This window comes from Ochlerotatus camptorhynchus, unplaced genomic scaffold (assembly GCF_037179485.1).
Source record: "Ochlerotatus camptorhynchus isolate MF236.1 unplaced genomic scaffold, CSIRO-AGI_Acam_v1.1 ptg000523l, whole genome shotgun sequence".
NCBI classification, from domain to species: domain Eukaryota; kingdom Metazoa; phylum Arthropoda; class Insecta; order Diptera; family Culicidae; genus Ochlerotatus; species Ochlerotatus camptorhynchus.
This window is the reverse complement of record NW_027041007.1, coordinates 338023-352719: the sequence shown is the minus strand read 5'-3', so window position 1 is coordinate 352719 and position 14697 is coordinate 338023. Positions and strand designations below refer to the sequence as shown.

The 14697-nt window shown below is 44.7% G+C and overlaps 1 protein-coding gene across 1 annotated transcript in view; it reads right to left on the bottom strand.

Moving 5' to 3' along the window:
- The window catches only part of LOC135712956 (uncharacterized), a 108137-nt gene that overhangs the window by 45505 nt on the left and 47935 nt on the right, over window positions 1-14697 (bottom strand). Inside the window, exon 3 of the mRNA XM_065236056.1 lies at window positions 4789-4922. Within this exon, the coding sequence (XP_065092128.1) occupies window positions 4789-4922 (134 nt within the window). The remainder of the gene's footprint in view (window positions 1-4788; window positions 4923-14697) is intronic.

The following is a 14697-nucleotide window of genomic DNA, read 5'->3' as shown; positions in this document are numbered from 1 at the left end:
GTTTACAGCCGGCTTCTAACATCTGCCGTAGAAAACAACATCTTACTCGAGAAGCAGTTTGATTTCGAAAATGTCGATCGATCGTCCCCCAACTGACGAGAGTAACAAACATTCTTAGACGGAACAAGGCTGTTTCTACAACATCTGCTATGGCATTGTTAGACGTTGAAAAAGCGTTTGACATTGTCTGGCATGATGGCCTGATGTACAAGTTGCATCGATACGGTCTTCCGATCTTCCTCGTGAAGATCATACAAAATTATCTATCGGACAGGACGTTCCAGGTCTTTCTGAATGGCATCACATCGGATGCCTTCGACATCGGTGCAGGTGTGAGCCAAGGAAGTATCCTTGGGCCCATTCTGCTCAATCGATTCACCTCCGATATTCCGGCTCTCCCTGATGGTGGATCGTTGTCTCTGTTCGCAGACGACACACCCATCGTCTACAAGGGAAGGGTCATCGGAGCTCTGACTATAAAACTCCAGAGAGGCTTGGATGTCCTGTCTGAGTAATTCAATAGCTGGAAGATCCGTATCAATCTGGCGAAGACCCGGGTCATAATTATTCCACACTCAAAATCTCCCAGTTTTGTGTTCACTCGGCTGTCGACAAAAGCAGGCCACTCTCGATGTGTGCCACGCGATCGTCTGTTTTCTCGGCAGCAACCATTGTGTGATCCTCCTCATTGTTCTTCATCAGCAGTTCTTTCGGTCGATGCGTCGTCGACTTTGGAAAGCAACCGTTTCGTGATGAGTGTGTGAGTGCTGATCACGTTTTGCGTCCATTGCTGCAATTGAAGCGCTCTGACCCACGTTGGCGTAACTGCCATACAATGAAACCACTGGAAGCGGTTCCAGTTCTGATGGAGGAGGCTTTTTGGATAGTGGAAGATAAAGTGTTTATTGTGTTGTACCTTTTGACTATAGTCTTAAGATGTATTGTATAGTGACCAAGAATACTCGGCTCTGTGAAGTTAATTTTTTGAGTCTTATCAAAAAAATCAATAAACAAATTAAAAACTCCCAGACTTCTTCCGTCTGAGAATAACAAAATATGCCTAAACGGCACAGTGGTAGAGTGGTCCAAAGAGGTAGTCTACCGCGGACTATTACTCGACAGCAAGCTGATTTTCAGGGAGCATGTTGACAAAACAAACCGCTTATCAATAGGAGATCCACCCTATCCCTGAAAAACAAGCTTGCTGTCTACAAGCAAATAATCCTTTACGTCATAGAGTATGAGTTGCCAATCTAGGAGAGTTGCGCAAATTCTCATCACCTAAAACTATAAAAAGGATCCAGAACAAGATCCTCAGGATGATCCTCAACAGTCCACCGCGTCCTAGAAATTCTGTGTTCCACCGCCTGGCTGGGCTTCAGACCTTGGCGTTACGGAGAACTGCTACCATCGAAAGGTTCAGAGATTCCTGCATGCAATCCGATCATCAGATCATTAGGGTTCTGGCACGTTAGGTTAGGCAACTAGCTTAAGTAGGTAGAATATTAAATTTTCTAATTTAAATCAACAAACAATGCAAAATGTAAACTATTACAATGTAAAACTAAAATCAAACAGTAACTTGTTACAGACATAATCACCAAAGATGAAGAGCTTTCGGGCTAAAGGTCAATGAAATTTATAAACAGCTTCTAGTTATCCTATCATTTTAGGCACCGAAACAAGTTGGGATGCCAGCTTAAATAGTAGAGAAGTTTTCAGAGATCGCTACAATGTGTTTAGGGATGATCGTAAAAAAACGTTATCCAACAAAAAGTCTGGTGGAGGTGTATTAATCGCAGTGTGTACCGACTATGAATCGGAAAAGATTGAATCAAGCAAGAGTAAGGAGTTTGATAATGTTTGGGTCAAATGTTTTACTGGAAATAAATTCACATCTTTGCGACAGTGTATTTTCCTTCTGAAAGTGCCAAAAAAGAATCATATGAATTGTTTTTTAGTATTGCTGATACAATTATTTCTAAATGTGAGCCTGAAGCAAATGTTCATATTTACGGTGACTTTAATCAACGAGCAGCAAATTTAATTGTTGACGACGAAAATGAATCTGATTGATACCGATTGTTGGAGACAACGAAACGCTCCATTCTTTATTTGACAAAAGCGCAGAGATTGGAATTTATCAAGTCAATAATGTCATAAATCATAACAATTGTTATTTAGATTTATTATTTACGAATATGACCGATGATTTCTGCGTGATTGAGGCTCCTGCACCTCTATGGAAAAATGAAATATTTTATACTGCATACTCGATAACACCATAATGTTGGATGGCGATTTGTTGTAAACCTATTTTGACTTAAGACATGCAAACTATGAGCTAATCAAAAACAATTTAAATTCTATTGACTGGCATAGTTTGATTAGAAATTCGAGCCCGGAGCAGGCTGTAGATATGTTCTATGAAATTGTATACGATATATTAGAGACGACAGTACCGAAAAAGCTAAGGAAAAAATCAAAGAAATCTAAAACACCAGCATGGTACAATAGGCAAATAAATAATCTCAAAAATAGAAAACAAAAGGCTCATAAAGCCTATAAAAAAGAACCAAATAAAAGTAACCTCGCAATTTATTCGAACATATGCGATCATTTGAACTGTGAAATAAAAAAAAACGCATACGAACGGTATAACACTCAGGTTGAAGACAACATTAAATGAGACCCAAAATCATTTTTTAGCTTTGTTAGAGACAAACAGAAGTCAAATAATTATCCTTCGTAAATTTATCTAGACAACAAAACAGGAAAAATGACTAGCGAGATCAATAACTTATTTGCTGAGTTTTTTCAGGATATTTACACAAGTTATGATGACCAAGACCGGGATTACCAGTATTTCTCATACCTTCTTGAGCCAATGAGAGATATTGTAGTTAATAATCCCAAGTAGCATTGCTAGTTTTATCGAGGTTTTCAAAGCATTCTACAAGTCCAAATCATGCTCTACAGAACCCTCATAAAACCAACATTGTTACTTGGGATGTTACCCTCAACGAAATCTTACATTCTCTTAATACATTGGATGCATCAAAGGGTGCAGGACTAGATGGATTGCCACCACTATTCTTGAAATCAGTATCGCAGAAGATAGTAAAGCCATTGTTCTGGCTGTTCAACTCTTCTCTCGAATGCTGTTTTCTACCGTCATTTTGGAAGGAATCGTATTTGAATCCAATTTACAAAGGTGGAAAAAATCAGACGCAAAAAATTAGCGTGGAGTTGCTAAATTGTTCTGCATTCCTAAACTCTTTGAATCTATAATAAAACAAAGTGTTTTTGCACAAGTTAAACATTTAATTACAGGCAAACAGCATGGTTTTGTTAAAGGACGTTCACCGACCAGCATCCTGCATTCGCATCCAGTGCATAATTTATCTAATCCAGTAACGATTTCCAAGTTGTTAAAGCAAATTTGTTAGCTCGATTGTCCTATGAAATTTCATGAGAATCATCTTTGACAAACCAGTTAACAATACTAATTAGCAAATAACTTGCGAACAAAAAGGTGCCACATAAATTGACAACGTTCAAACTACAGCAGGACACACATTTCAGAACACCATACAACCCATCACCCTGAGGCCTCTTATCGAACGGTCTTCATCAAAAAATCCAAAACACTTTGGGAAACAAAAGCATTCTGTCAAGCAGCTTGGAAACCCTCATGAAAAGCCATAAAGCCTCCACGCAAGAAATCAACGACCCAAAACCCTCAGGTGCTTCCTGCGTGCAGAACCACTTTTCGATATGATGACTTTTCTGCCCGGCATTCGAAATTCCATTCGTTCTTCTGATATGATAACCGACAAACCACCACCATCCATCCATTCATCCCGAAGATTTCCGTTGCGAACGAAGACTGCGTGTGCTGGTATGAATCCCCCTTTCGTGGCTTCTGGTGGTGGTGGAGGTTGGAAGGGTGCAAAACTCTTTTAAGGGTTCTTCTCGAGTTCATACTTTGGCATTCAGTTTTACAAAACTCTTCTTCTGGTTCCCTCCGCTTTCAGAGGGCGGCGATAGATAACAATATTTGCATTCGAGTGTCCCTTTACCCGACCGTCCGGGTAAAGGGCTTGAAAGAAAATTCAAAGATTGAGAGGATACCTTTTCGCACTGACTATGGGACTTCTTCGGTCCGAGTGGGGGTGAAGGAAAAAGTTGTTTGGTGACCTCTGGCTGTTGGGTAGCAGGCCATCCAGGACCGTAACCAGCCGTCAGCCAGCATCTTTTTCTTTGCTTCTTGTTGTTGCTGGAATGTTGCTGGTTGAACAAGTTGTTTATCGGAAAGTTTTGTCCATTGCCCGAAAGGTATGTTCCGAACAATCTGTGTTAATTTGAAAGGGGGTTAAGTTTTCAACGAGTTCCCTGCACAATGTATTGATCAATGCTGCTTTCGGAGAGTTTGTGGGGGCTTTAGATGTGAGATAATTTTTCTTTAGAAAGGTTTCACCAGTTCTTCGAAGCGTACCCGACGTGATTGGTTATTATTAAAGATGAAGCTGATTTAATCAATATCTGCAGAGTGTCAAGGATCCGTCAATCTGCTTATAAATATGTGTAATCAATATGAATCATTATTGTAAATTCAAGCACGTACACTTTCATTTACACTTGGATCAGCTACGTCAATTGATGAATATTTTCACCCTGTTAAGCCACCGATGATCCTGCAATTTGATTGAGTTTATAGGAATACCCTCCCTCGCACCATCGAAAGCATCAAGTTGTTGTTCATGAACAATCGAGTTAATCACTTACCGGCATTTCGTTGACGTACCACGTCAGGTTGGCTGCTGGTCGTGAGTGGGCCGAGGAGCAATTGCCACGGACGATATCACCCAGCCGGTACCGTGGTCGGATTCCATGAATGAGCGGCACGTGCTTCGGAACCTCTGAAATGAAATGGAATCAAACACCCCCGAATAAACAAGAAATTAATATTAAGTGACGAGTGCCGGGTTTTTAAAATTCACACTGCATTCAATAAATTTCGGATGCGCACTGCCGCAAAAAAAAGCACCGCCCACCTCCACTGAAGTACTCTGTGATAGTACGAATGAATCCGATATTGAAACACAATCGGGGAAAAACAATCTCGAACTTCGCCGACCGAGTGAAAATTGCTAATTAATTAATTAACCAGCTGGAAAATTATAATAATGGCTCCATTTATCTCGTCCCGTCAAATGCGCTGATCATTTGAAAATTCTCGATAATGTGTTTCCTCCCGGTTTCCACTTTTCCGGCGAGCTTTGTTTGGATAGTTCCTATCGTCACATCGTCGATGATGTCAGGCTCTTTGTCAAAATGGGACACAGTTTCAAACACACACAAACACACTCATCATGGAAATGTCGAATCAAACTTTCCATACCAGCTGCAGCAACGATGATGATATGCATTATTATGCATTTCGAACAGCGAAAAACGAGCCAATCAAAACATATCGAGTTGCAGCATTTCGATGGAAGCGTGCAGAGCTTCATACTCGACGGTAAATATCATAATTGAATGATGCAAACCAATTATCGACGAATAATTTATGACACTCATTATAAATTTTACGAATCCCTGCTGCGACGAGTGAAAGCCAGCGAGAGAAAGAGATGGGTAGACACAGTTGCACGGAAGCATATGCCACTTGCGCTGCTCCAGAGTATCGGGACGTGATAATACTGATGCTTATGGTTGTGATAATTAATTGTTTAATTAATCAATATGGTTCATTCCACAGGGAGGAAGAGATTGCTCATTTCAATGCTAGTGGAATGGTGCTATCAGGGCTGCGGAGTTGAATCTAAATCGACCGACTCCGACTCCTTTGATTTGAAAATAGTCAACTCCGACTCCTCGACTTCGACTACTTTTCAAACAAAATCCAATAAGAATTTAAATGTATACCACTTCAGTTTTACATTGCTCCAATAATTTATACAGAGCATTGTGTGCTACATTTAACTCATTGACACCCAGTGATCTGTTCATCGATTAGTTACATTGTTGATTACTGTCGATAAAATAGAGCTACATGTCTTCATCAATATTGTTCTATGGGCCAATCTCTTGAAAATAATAAAAATGTAGGTCGAAATTAACTCACTAGGTGGTGCTAGTAGAAAACTTCGTTTTCTCAACTTTTATAGAATAAGCTTCTCGTTATATGTGATAGATAGAAGAATGCGGTCTTCTGCAAAGTTGATTAAGTTTAAAAAAAAACCTACACAACTTTCTATCTCTTTTTGCTCAGAACTCTCTCACAAGGTGGTTCTGGTGTTCATGTGAAATTTGTGAACTCATGATCCAGCCTTTTGTGTTCGTCTCTACCCAAGGAACATTTTCTACATTGAAAAAACAATCAAACAAAAATGGCCGAATCGAACATTTTAAAGGACATTTCTTATAAATGGCACTCTAGAGTGTCATACATAAGCATATTGCGTTACTTTCACACAAATGAGTTTTCTATAATTATTCTGACATTGCTTTTAAACCAAGAACAAAAAATCTTTCTACCAAACTGAGAACCTTACTTAACAGTCTCCAACGTTGAGTTTATTTAAACTCAATTTTGAGTACTTTTTCCTTATCGCGTAGATGGTGTTCACATTTCGCCATTTGACAGGTATGTTTTTGCTTCGTCAGTTCATATTGATATTTTGTTTAGTGACGCATCTTCAGATTGGCAGTCCATGTTTAGTGATTTTGGAAATGATTTCAGTGGAAATTTTCATGCATTTGCGAGTTAAAATTCTTCAACTTTGAACTTTAAGTGTTACAGAGACATTATGCCGCCGGTCAGAAGATCGAACATTGATTCACGCAGTCGCAATGCAAGACGATTGGCGGTTCGCCCAGCTAATCAAACTCCTGAGCGACGGGCCTTGTCACATGGCCGATTATATGTGGTATGTTCACGTTTTGGAAAGCCTTCATCTTTGTTTATTTATGCGCCGGATTGACCTGATAAATGATTCCATACACCGATTAACATTCCGTGTAAATAAATGTTATTGAATTCAATTCCATGCTCGAAATTGTTTAAAACAAAAATCAAATTTTGGGTGGGACGAAGTTCGACGGGTCAGCTAGTGTTATATATATATATCTACCTACGCACCCATCTTTAATTGCTGATGTTATTCCTCCAGCATAAATATGTGCTCTCATCTCTCCTCTCATTATTCTCTGGGGGAATGGAAGATCCGCACAAAAGCAAATAATCGAAAAGCGAAATCTAGAGTAACATTTGAACCTATGTCCAAAACGTAAACAAACCAGAAAATGAATTTTATGTTTTGACCGCCACTATTCAATTCATATTCAAGAAAATTGAAGTATTTTAGGCATTTATATTGTTCACAATAACAATAGTAACTGTATTTCAGTATTCAGCATCCAAAATATGCGGAAAGCTTTCAAAAATATATGAAAATCGATAACAATATAATTTCATAAATTAATAAGCCTTTTTTGTGGATAGGCCCTTTTTGTTAAGCCGTTGTGTTTGTCATCAGAAATGGTAGGCTCTTTGCTAAGCCTTTTCGCAACGTCAAATAAATTCAAAACAAATCATCGGTCCTGCCTCAAGCAGTAAGGCCTAGCATTGGTTAGAAATTTTTCAATCATCGGCCCTTCTATGTCACTAGGCTTATCAATGAAATGAAATAAATTAATGGTCGAAAAATCGAAATCGAAAATCGAAAAATTTCGTTGATCTGCCGTTTCGAAAATCGAGTTATTTTTAATGATTTTTCTCGATTATGCGGAACTTTTCTACACAATTAGTAGCCATCAAGCAGTGCTATCAAAACGGTGGTATCAAAACCTGATTTGTTTACGTTTTGGACATAGGCCCATTTCAAATGTTACTCGAGAAATGCAGTTATCCAGGCAGCTGATCTGGGTGCTGTTTATGATAACGGCTCTCGGACCCGTCCAGTTTTCGGAGCCATCCAATTCTCGGACCCATCCAGCTATCGGACCCGTCCAGCTATCGAACCCGTCCAGCTCTCGGACCCGTCCAGCTCTCAGCCCGTCCAGCTCTCAGACCCGTCCAGCTCTCGCACCCATGCAGCTCTCGGACCCGTCCAGTTCTCAGACCCGTCCAGCTCTCGGACTCGTCCAGCCATCGGATCCATCCAGCTCTCGGACCCATCCAGCTCTCGGACCCATCCAGCTCTCGGACCCATCCAGCTCTCAGATCCGTCCAGATCTCTAGGACCCGTCCAGCTGTCGGACCCGGCCAGCTTTCGGACCCGTCCAGCTTTCGGACCCATCCAGCTCTCGGACCAATCCAGCTCTCGAACCCGTCCAGCTCTCGGACCCATCCAGCTCTCGGACCCATCAGCTCTCGGACCCGTCCAGATCTCTAGGACCCGTCCAGCTGTTGGACCCGTCCAGCTATCGGACCCGTCCAGCTTTAAGATCCATCTAGCTTTCACACCTGTCCAGATCTCTAGGACCCATCCAGCTCTCGAACCCGTACAGCTCTCGGACCCGTCCAGTTCTCAGACTCGTCCAGCTCTCGGACTGGTCCAGCATTCAGACCCGTCCAGTTCTCAGACCCGTCCAGCTCTCGGACTCGTCCAGCCATCGGACCCATCCAGCTCTCGGACCCATCCAGCTCTCGGACCCATCCAGCTCTCGGACCCATCCAGCTCTCAGACCCATCCAGCTCTCAGACCCGTCCAGATCTCTAGGACCCGTCCAACTGTCGGACCCGTCGATAGCTGGACCCGTTCAGCTCTCTAACCCGTTCAGCTACCGGCCACGTCCAGCTCTCGGACCCGTGCAGCTCTCGGACCCGTCCAGTTCTCAGACCCGTCCAGCTCTCGGACTCGTCCAGCCCTCGGACCAGTTTAGCTCTCGGACCCATCCAGCTCTCGGACCCATCCAGCTCTCGGACCCATCCAGTTCTCAGACCCATCCAGCTCTCGGACCCATCCAGTTCTCAGACCCATCCAGCTCTCGGACCCGTCCAGATCTCTAGGACCCGTCCAGCTATCGGACCCGTCCAGCTTTTAGATCCGTCTAGCTCTCACACCTGTCCAGATCTCTAGGACCCATCCAACTCTCGAACCCGTTCGGCTCTCGGACCCGTCCAGTTCTCAGACTCGTCCAGCTCTCGGACTCGTCTAGCATTCAGACCCGTCCAGCTCTCGGACTCGTCCAGCCATCGGACCCATCCAGCTCTCAGACTCATCCAGCTCTCGAACCCATCCAGCTCTCAGATCCGTCCAGATCTCTAGGACCCATCCAGCTCTCGGACCAATCCAGCTCTCGAACCCATCCAGCTCTCGGACCCATCCAGCTCTCGGACCCATCCAGCTATCGGACCCGTCCAGATCTCTAGGACCCGTCCAGCTGTCGGACCCGTCCAGCTATCGGACCCGTCCAGCTTTTAGATCCGTCTAGCTCTCATACCTGTCCAGATCTCTAGCAACCATCCAGCTCTCGAACCCATTCAGCTCTCGGATCCGTACAGTTCTCAGACTCGTCCAGCTCTCGGACTCGTCCAGCATTTGGACCCGTCCAGTTCTCAGACCCGTCCAGCTCTCGGACTCGTCCAGCTCTCGGACCCATCCAGCTCTCGGACCCATCCAGCTCTCGGACCAATCCAGCTCTCGAACCCATCCAGCTCTCGGACCCATCCAGCTCTCGGACCCATCCAGCTCTCGGACCCGTCCAGATCTCTAGGACCCGTCCAGCTGTCGGACCCGTCCAGCTATCGGACCCGTCCAGCTTTTAGATCCGTCTAGCTCTCATACCTGTCCAGATCTCTAGCAACCATCCAGCTCTCGAACCCATTCAGCTCTCGGATCCGTCCAGTTCTCAGACTCGTCCAGCTCTCGGACTCGTCCAGCATTTGGACCCGTCCAGTTCTCAGACCCGTCCAGCTCTCGGACTCGTCCAGCCATCGGACCCATCCAGCTCTCGGACCCATCCAGCTCTCGGACCCATCCAGCTCTCGGACCAATCCAGCTCTCGAACCCATCCAGCTCTCGGACCCATCCAGCTCTCGGACCCATCCAGCTCTCGGACCCGTCCAGATCTCTAGGACCCGTCCAGCTGTCGGACCCGTCCAGCTATCGGACCCGTCCAGCTTTTAGATCCGTCTAGCTCTCATACCTGTCCAGATCTCTAGGAACCATCCAGCTCTCGAACCCGTTCAGCTCTCGGATCCGTCCAGTTCTCAGACTCGTCCAGCTCTCGGACTCGTCCAGCATTTGGACCCGTCGAGTTCTCAGACCCGTCCAGCTCTCGAACTCGTCCAGCCATCGGACCCATCCAGCTCTCGGACCCATCCAGCTCTCGGACCCATCCAGCTCTCGGACCCATCCAGCTCTCAGACCCGTCCAGATTTCTAGGACCCGTCCAGCTGTTGGACCCGTCCAGCTGTCGGACCCGTCCAGCTCTCGGACCCGTTCAGCTCTCTGACCCGTTCATCTATCGGACCCGTCCAGTTCTCAGACCCGTCCAGCTGTCGGACTCGTCCAGCCCTCGGACCAGTTTAGCTCTCGAACCCATCCAGCTCTCGGACCCATCCAGCTCTCGAACCCATCCAGCTCTCGGACCCATCCAGCTCTCGGACCCATCCAGCTCTCGGACCCGTCCAGATCTCTAGGACCCGTCCAGCTGTCAAACCCGTCAAGCTATCGGACCCGTCCAGCTTTTAGATCCGTCTAGCTCTCACACCCGTCCAGATCTCTAGGACCCATCCAGCTCTCGAACCCGTTCAGCTCTCGGACCCGTCCAGTTCTCAGACTCGTCCAGCTCTTGGACTCGTCCAGCATTCGGACCCGTCCAGCTTTCAGATCCGTCTAGCTCTCGCACCCGTCCAGATTTCTAGGACCCATCCAGCTCTCGGACCCGTCCAGTTCTCAGACCCGTCCAGCTCTCGGACTCGTCCAGCATTCGGACCCGTCCAGCTTTCAGATCCGTCTAGTTCTTCCGATCTTTTCTCTCTCGATTTTTCACGATTCTGCTACGGATCCGGACCTGAGCTAAAGTCTAATCGTACGTGTCATCGCTAATTTGCTTTTGCGTGGATCTTAAACTTCCCAGAGAATGGAGCGAGCAAATCTGCTGGAGAAATAACATCAACAATAAAATCTGCATGTAGACTGGATTGCATAGCACGAGAAAAAACGTAACATCGTCTGACACAATGTCAATCATATCATCGCGTGTGACATACCGTATGCGTGATAATGTTTGCACCATTGAGCAATGTCAAAATTAAAAAAAATCTCAAAGATTCCGTTTTTTATTTTTATTTATTCAAAGGGAGGTGTTTCCCAGATTTTTTAAATATGTTAATCATCGATCGAGTTTCCATTTGCTGCAATTACGGCCTCCCCACGCTTCCGGAATGTACGGCAGGTTCTAATAATGTAGTCTGGATCCATTTCTCTCCAGGTACGGGTTTATGTTTGTCTGAAGCTTGCTGTACTCGGGTGGCGTTTTGAACAGGCCTTGGCCTTCATGACGTGCCATATTGAGTAATCCAGCGGATTAAGATCGGGGCTGGATGGCGGCCACATATTCTTCGCTCAGAACGGAAGATGTTCCTGCAACCACTTCTGAGTGAGGTTCGAGGTGTGACACGGAACCCCATCTTGTTGAAATACAACATTTGGCTTCGGACCGTACTGTTCTTTGATCCACGGAAGAACATACTTACTTAAAATCCCGATGTAGACCTCCGTGTTGACCTTGTCGCCTTCTGGAATGATCACCGGGTCAATTTTTTTGCCATCGGAAGCCAACAATCCAAACACCATAACGCTAGCAGGATGCTTGGTCAGATACACGTTCTTGTGCTCGTCGGCCACGTCTGTTGCCGAAAGAGAACTAATATACCGGTCGGTTCTGGAATTTGATACGGGATAGACATGCTCTCGTTTGTGAATAGGATTACCGGATTTTTTCGCTTAAGGAAGTTCAAGATTTTCTTGCATTGTTCGACTCGTAGCTCCCGGATGCGGTTGGTAATCATGTGAGTTTTTTTTCCGTGCCCTCGACTTCACCCCGCAATCTTCGGAAGATCGTGCCGTAAAGTCACTGATCCCGTATTCCTTTGCCAATTGAACGCACTGGATTCACCCGAATCTTCCTTTTGATAGCAGCGATAACACTCGGAACCGGAGCTGACCTCGGACGATCTGTGGCCACCTTCGCGGATAGTTGTCCTTTCTTTTCTCGGTCTTAAACCCTTTTGACACTCTCACGGCGATTGAAATGTCTTTTTGCGACATTTGCGCGTGGGACAAATCACGAATACGCTGCCACTTCATCATGGTGCAACTGTCAAACTAAGTAAATCATTTTCTTTTATACACAGCCTACTATGGTATGAGCTATAGGTTACGTGCATGCAAAGAAAACCAAGGCATTGTATGCACAGGTGAAACGGGAACCTTACTTGTACGATGGTGTAAACATTATCACGCATACGGTATACACGTTCAGGAAGAAAGGAGGATGGAACGAACCGGGTTGATGATCTCCAGAGGTACCCCTCACCATCCCTCCTCAACAGGGGAGTTTGGTAAACGAGATGATTGAGATCAAAATTGACCTTTGCTCGTTTTCTACTCTCTATATACAATTTTCACACTGCCGTATTCTAACGGAACTATCAACTCTAAACATTCATTTCCTCATCTATCGTATAAAACGGCAACTTTAAGTCTGATATTTGAAGTTCAGCATCTCCAACAATAAAAAAGTTAAATAGTACCATTGAAGTGTTGAAAAGTTCATCCGGTTGAGGTTAACCACTAACGGGGCAAATCCTTATTGGCGGACAAAAGTTAGCGCTACTTAGTGGCGTAGGATATAAATTTTGACGTGATGATGCTTTCAAAAAAAATTCACAGAGAGGTATGGGAGAGAAGTTTGGAATCATTTAAAAAAGGGACTTAATTCAAACTTTAATAATAAATATAAAAGCTATATATATATAATACAATTCATGCAAATAAATAGATTAAACTAGGTATCATGCAAAATTAACCTAGAAGGCAAAAGACGGCTAACGCTCAAATAATAAAAAAAAAAAAAACACAACACGCTGTGAAGGTTTTGCACGCAGCCTCAACAACAAGACACACCCACAATACCCCCATAAACGGTGGTATTTTTGGTAGCAGTACTGTCTGATGGGTGGATGCTACAGAAAAAGGCCTATTCGCCAGTTCCTGAGGATTGCAAGTACATAGGCTCGGTCACTTGCTTGAGCACCAGGAAAGCACTCACACCTTAGCTCACGAAGAAAAAGTTAGTGAAGGAATTTATTCTCCATAAAGCGGTGGAAAGGTTCTACGAAACCACCGGAGTCGTCACTGCCATAAAAAACGGTAAGCTGACACAAGTGGACGAAGCGAGACTCTAAACCTGCGAATCCAAGAGAACTAGACCAGTGTGATCCGTACAATCAGCATATTCGACGCACACGGAGGAATCGTGGCAGTCGGCACGATTGTCACGAACGATCATCACCACCATAAAGGGCGAACACGAAATTATTGCGACACCGAAAATGTCATGCCAATTTTCTTATAATGTTTAGAATCAAACCAACATTTTAGGGTAGTTTTATGCATATATTTACTTCAAAAATCAAAAGAAAAGTTAATCGATGGAGCCTTGAGTGTAAAATTGAACGCATTTTCGCTTGATGCCCTCCATCAAAGTCTTTACAGTGTCATCCGGTACCAGTTTCTCAGTTTTTTTTTCCATTTTCTTAACATGTCCTTCTCGTCTTTGACTGTCTTCTTGCTCTTCCGAAGTTCCCGCTTCATTATTGCCCAGTACTGCTCCACCGGGCGCAGCTCCGGACAGTTTGGCGGATTCATGTCCTTTGGAACAAAATGGACAGAATTGGCCTCATACCACTCCAGGACACTTTTAGAATAGTGGCATGATGCCAAATCTGGCCAAAATAGCGGAGCTTCGTCGTGCTGCTGCAAGAACGGCAAAAGGCGCTTCTCGAGGCACTCAGATTTGTAGATCTCGCCATTTACTGTGCCCTTTGTCACGAAAGGCTCTTTCCTCAGTCCGCAAGAGCAGATGGCCTGCCAAATGAGATATTTGGAGGCGAACTTCGACATTTTCTTCTTCTTAAATTTGTCGTCCATATCGAACTTGCTCTTGCCGGTGAAAACTCCAACCCCGGAATTTGCCTAAAATCGGCTTTTATATACGTTTCGTCGTCCATCACACAGCAGCCATATTTTGTCAGCATCTTCTCGTAGAGCTTCCGTGCCCGAGTTTTAGCCGTCGATTGTTGCCGCTCATCGCGGTTTGGGAAGTTCTGTACCTTGTATGTATGTAATCCAGCTCTCATCTTTGCATTCTGGACGTAGCTCTGCGACATGCCGATCTTTTTAGCCAAATCACGGCTTGAGACGTTGGAATTTGCTTTAATCATCCGCTTCACCTTTCCCTCTGTCTTTTTGTTCTCCGGTTCCGGTTTTCTTCCAGCTCCTTTGCCGTGGTCCAACGTCAACCGCTCCTGGAACCGCTTCAACACTCTGGAGACGGTTGAATGGTGAATGTTCAACATTTTTCCCAACTGCCGGTGCGACAGGTCAGGAAATTCCAGGTGTTTGGAAAGAATTTGTTCTCTCAACTCGCATTGGTTCACCTCCATTTTCGTTGAAT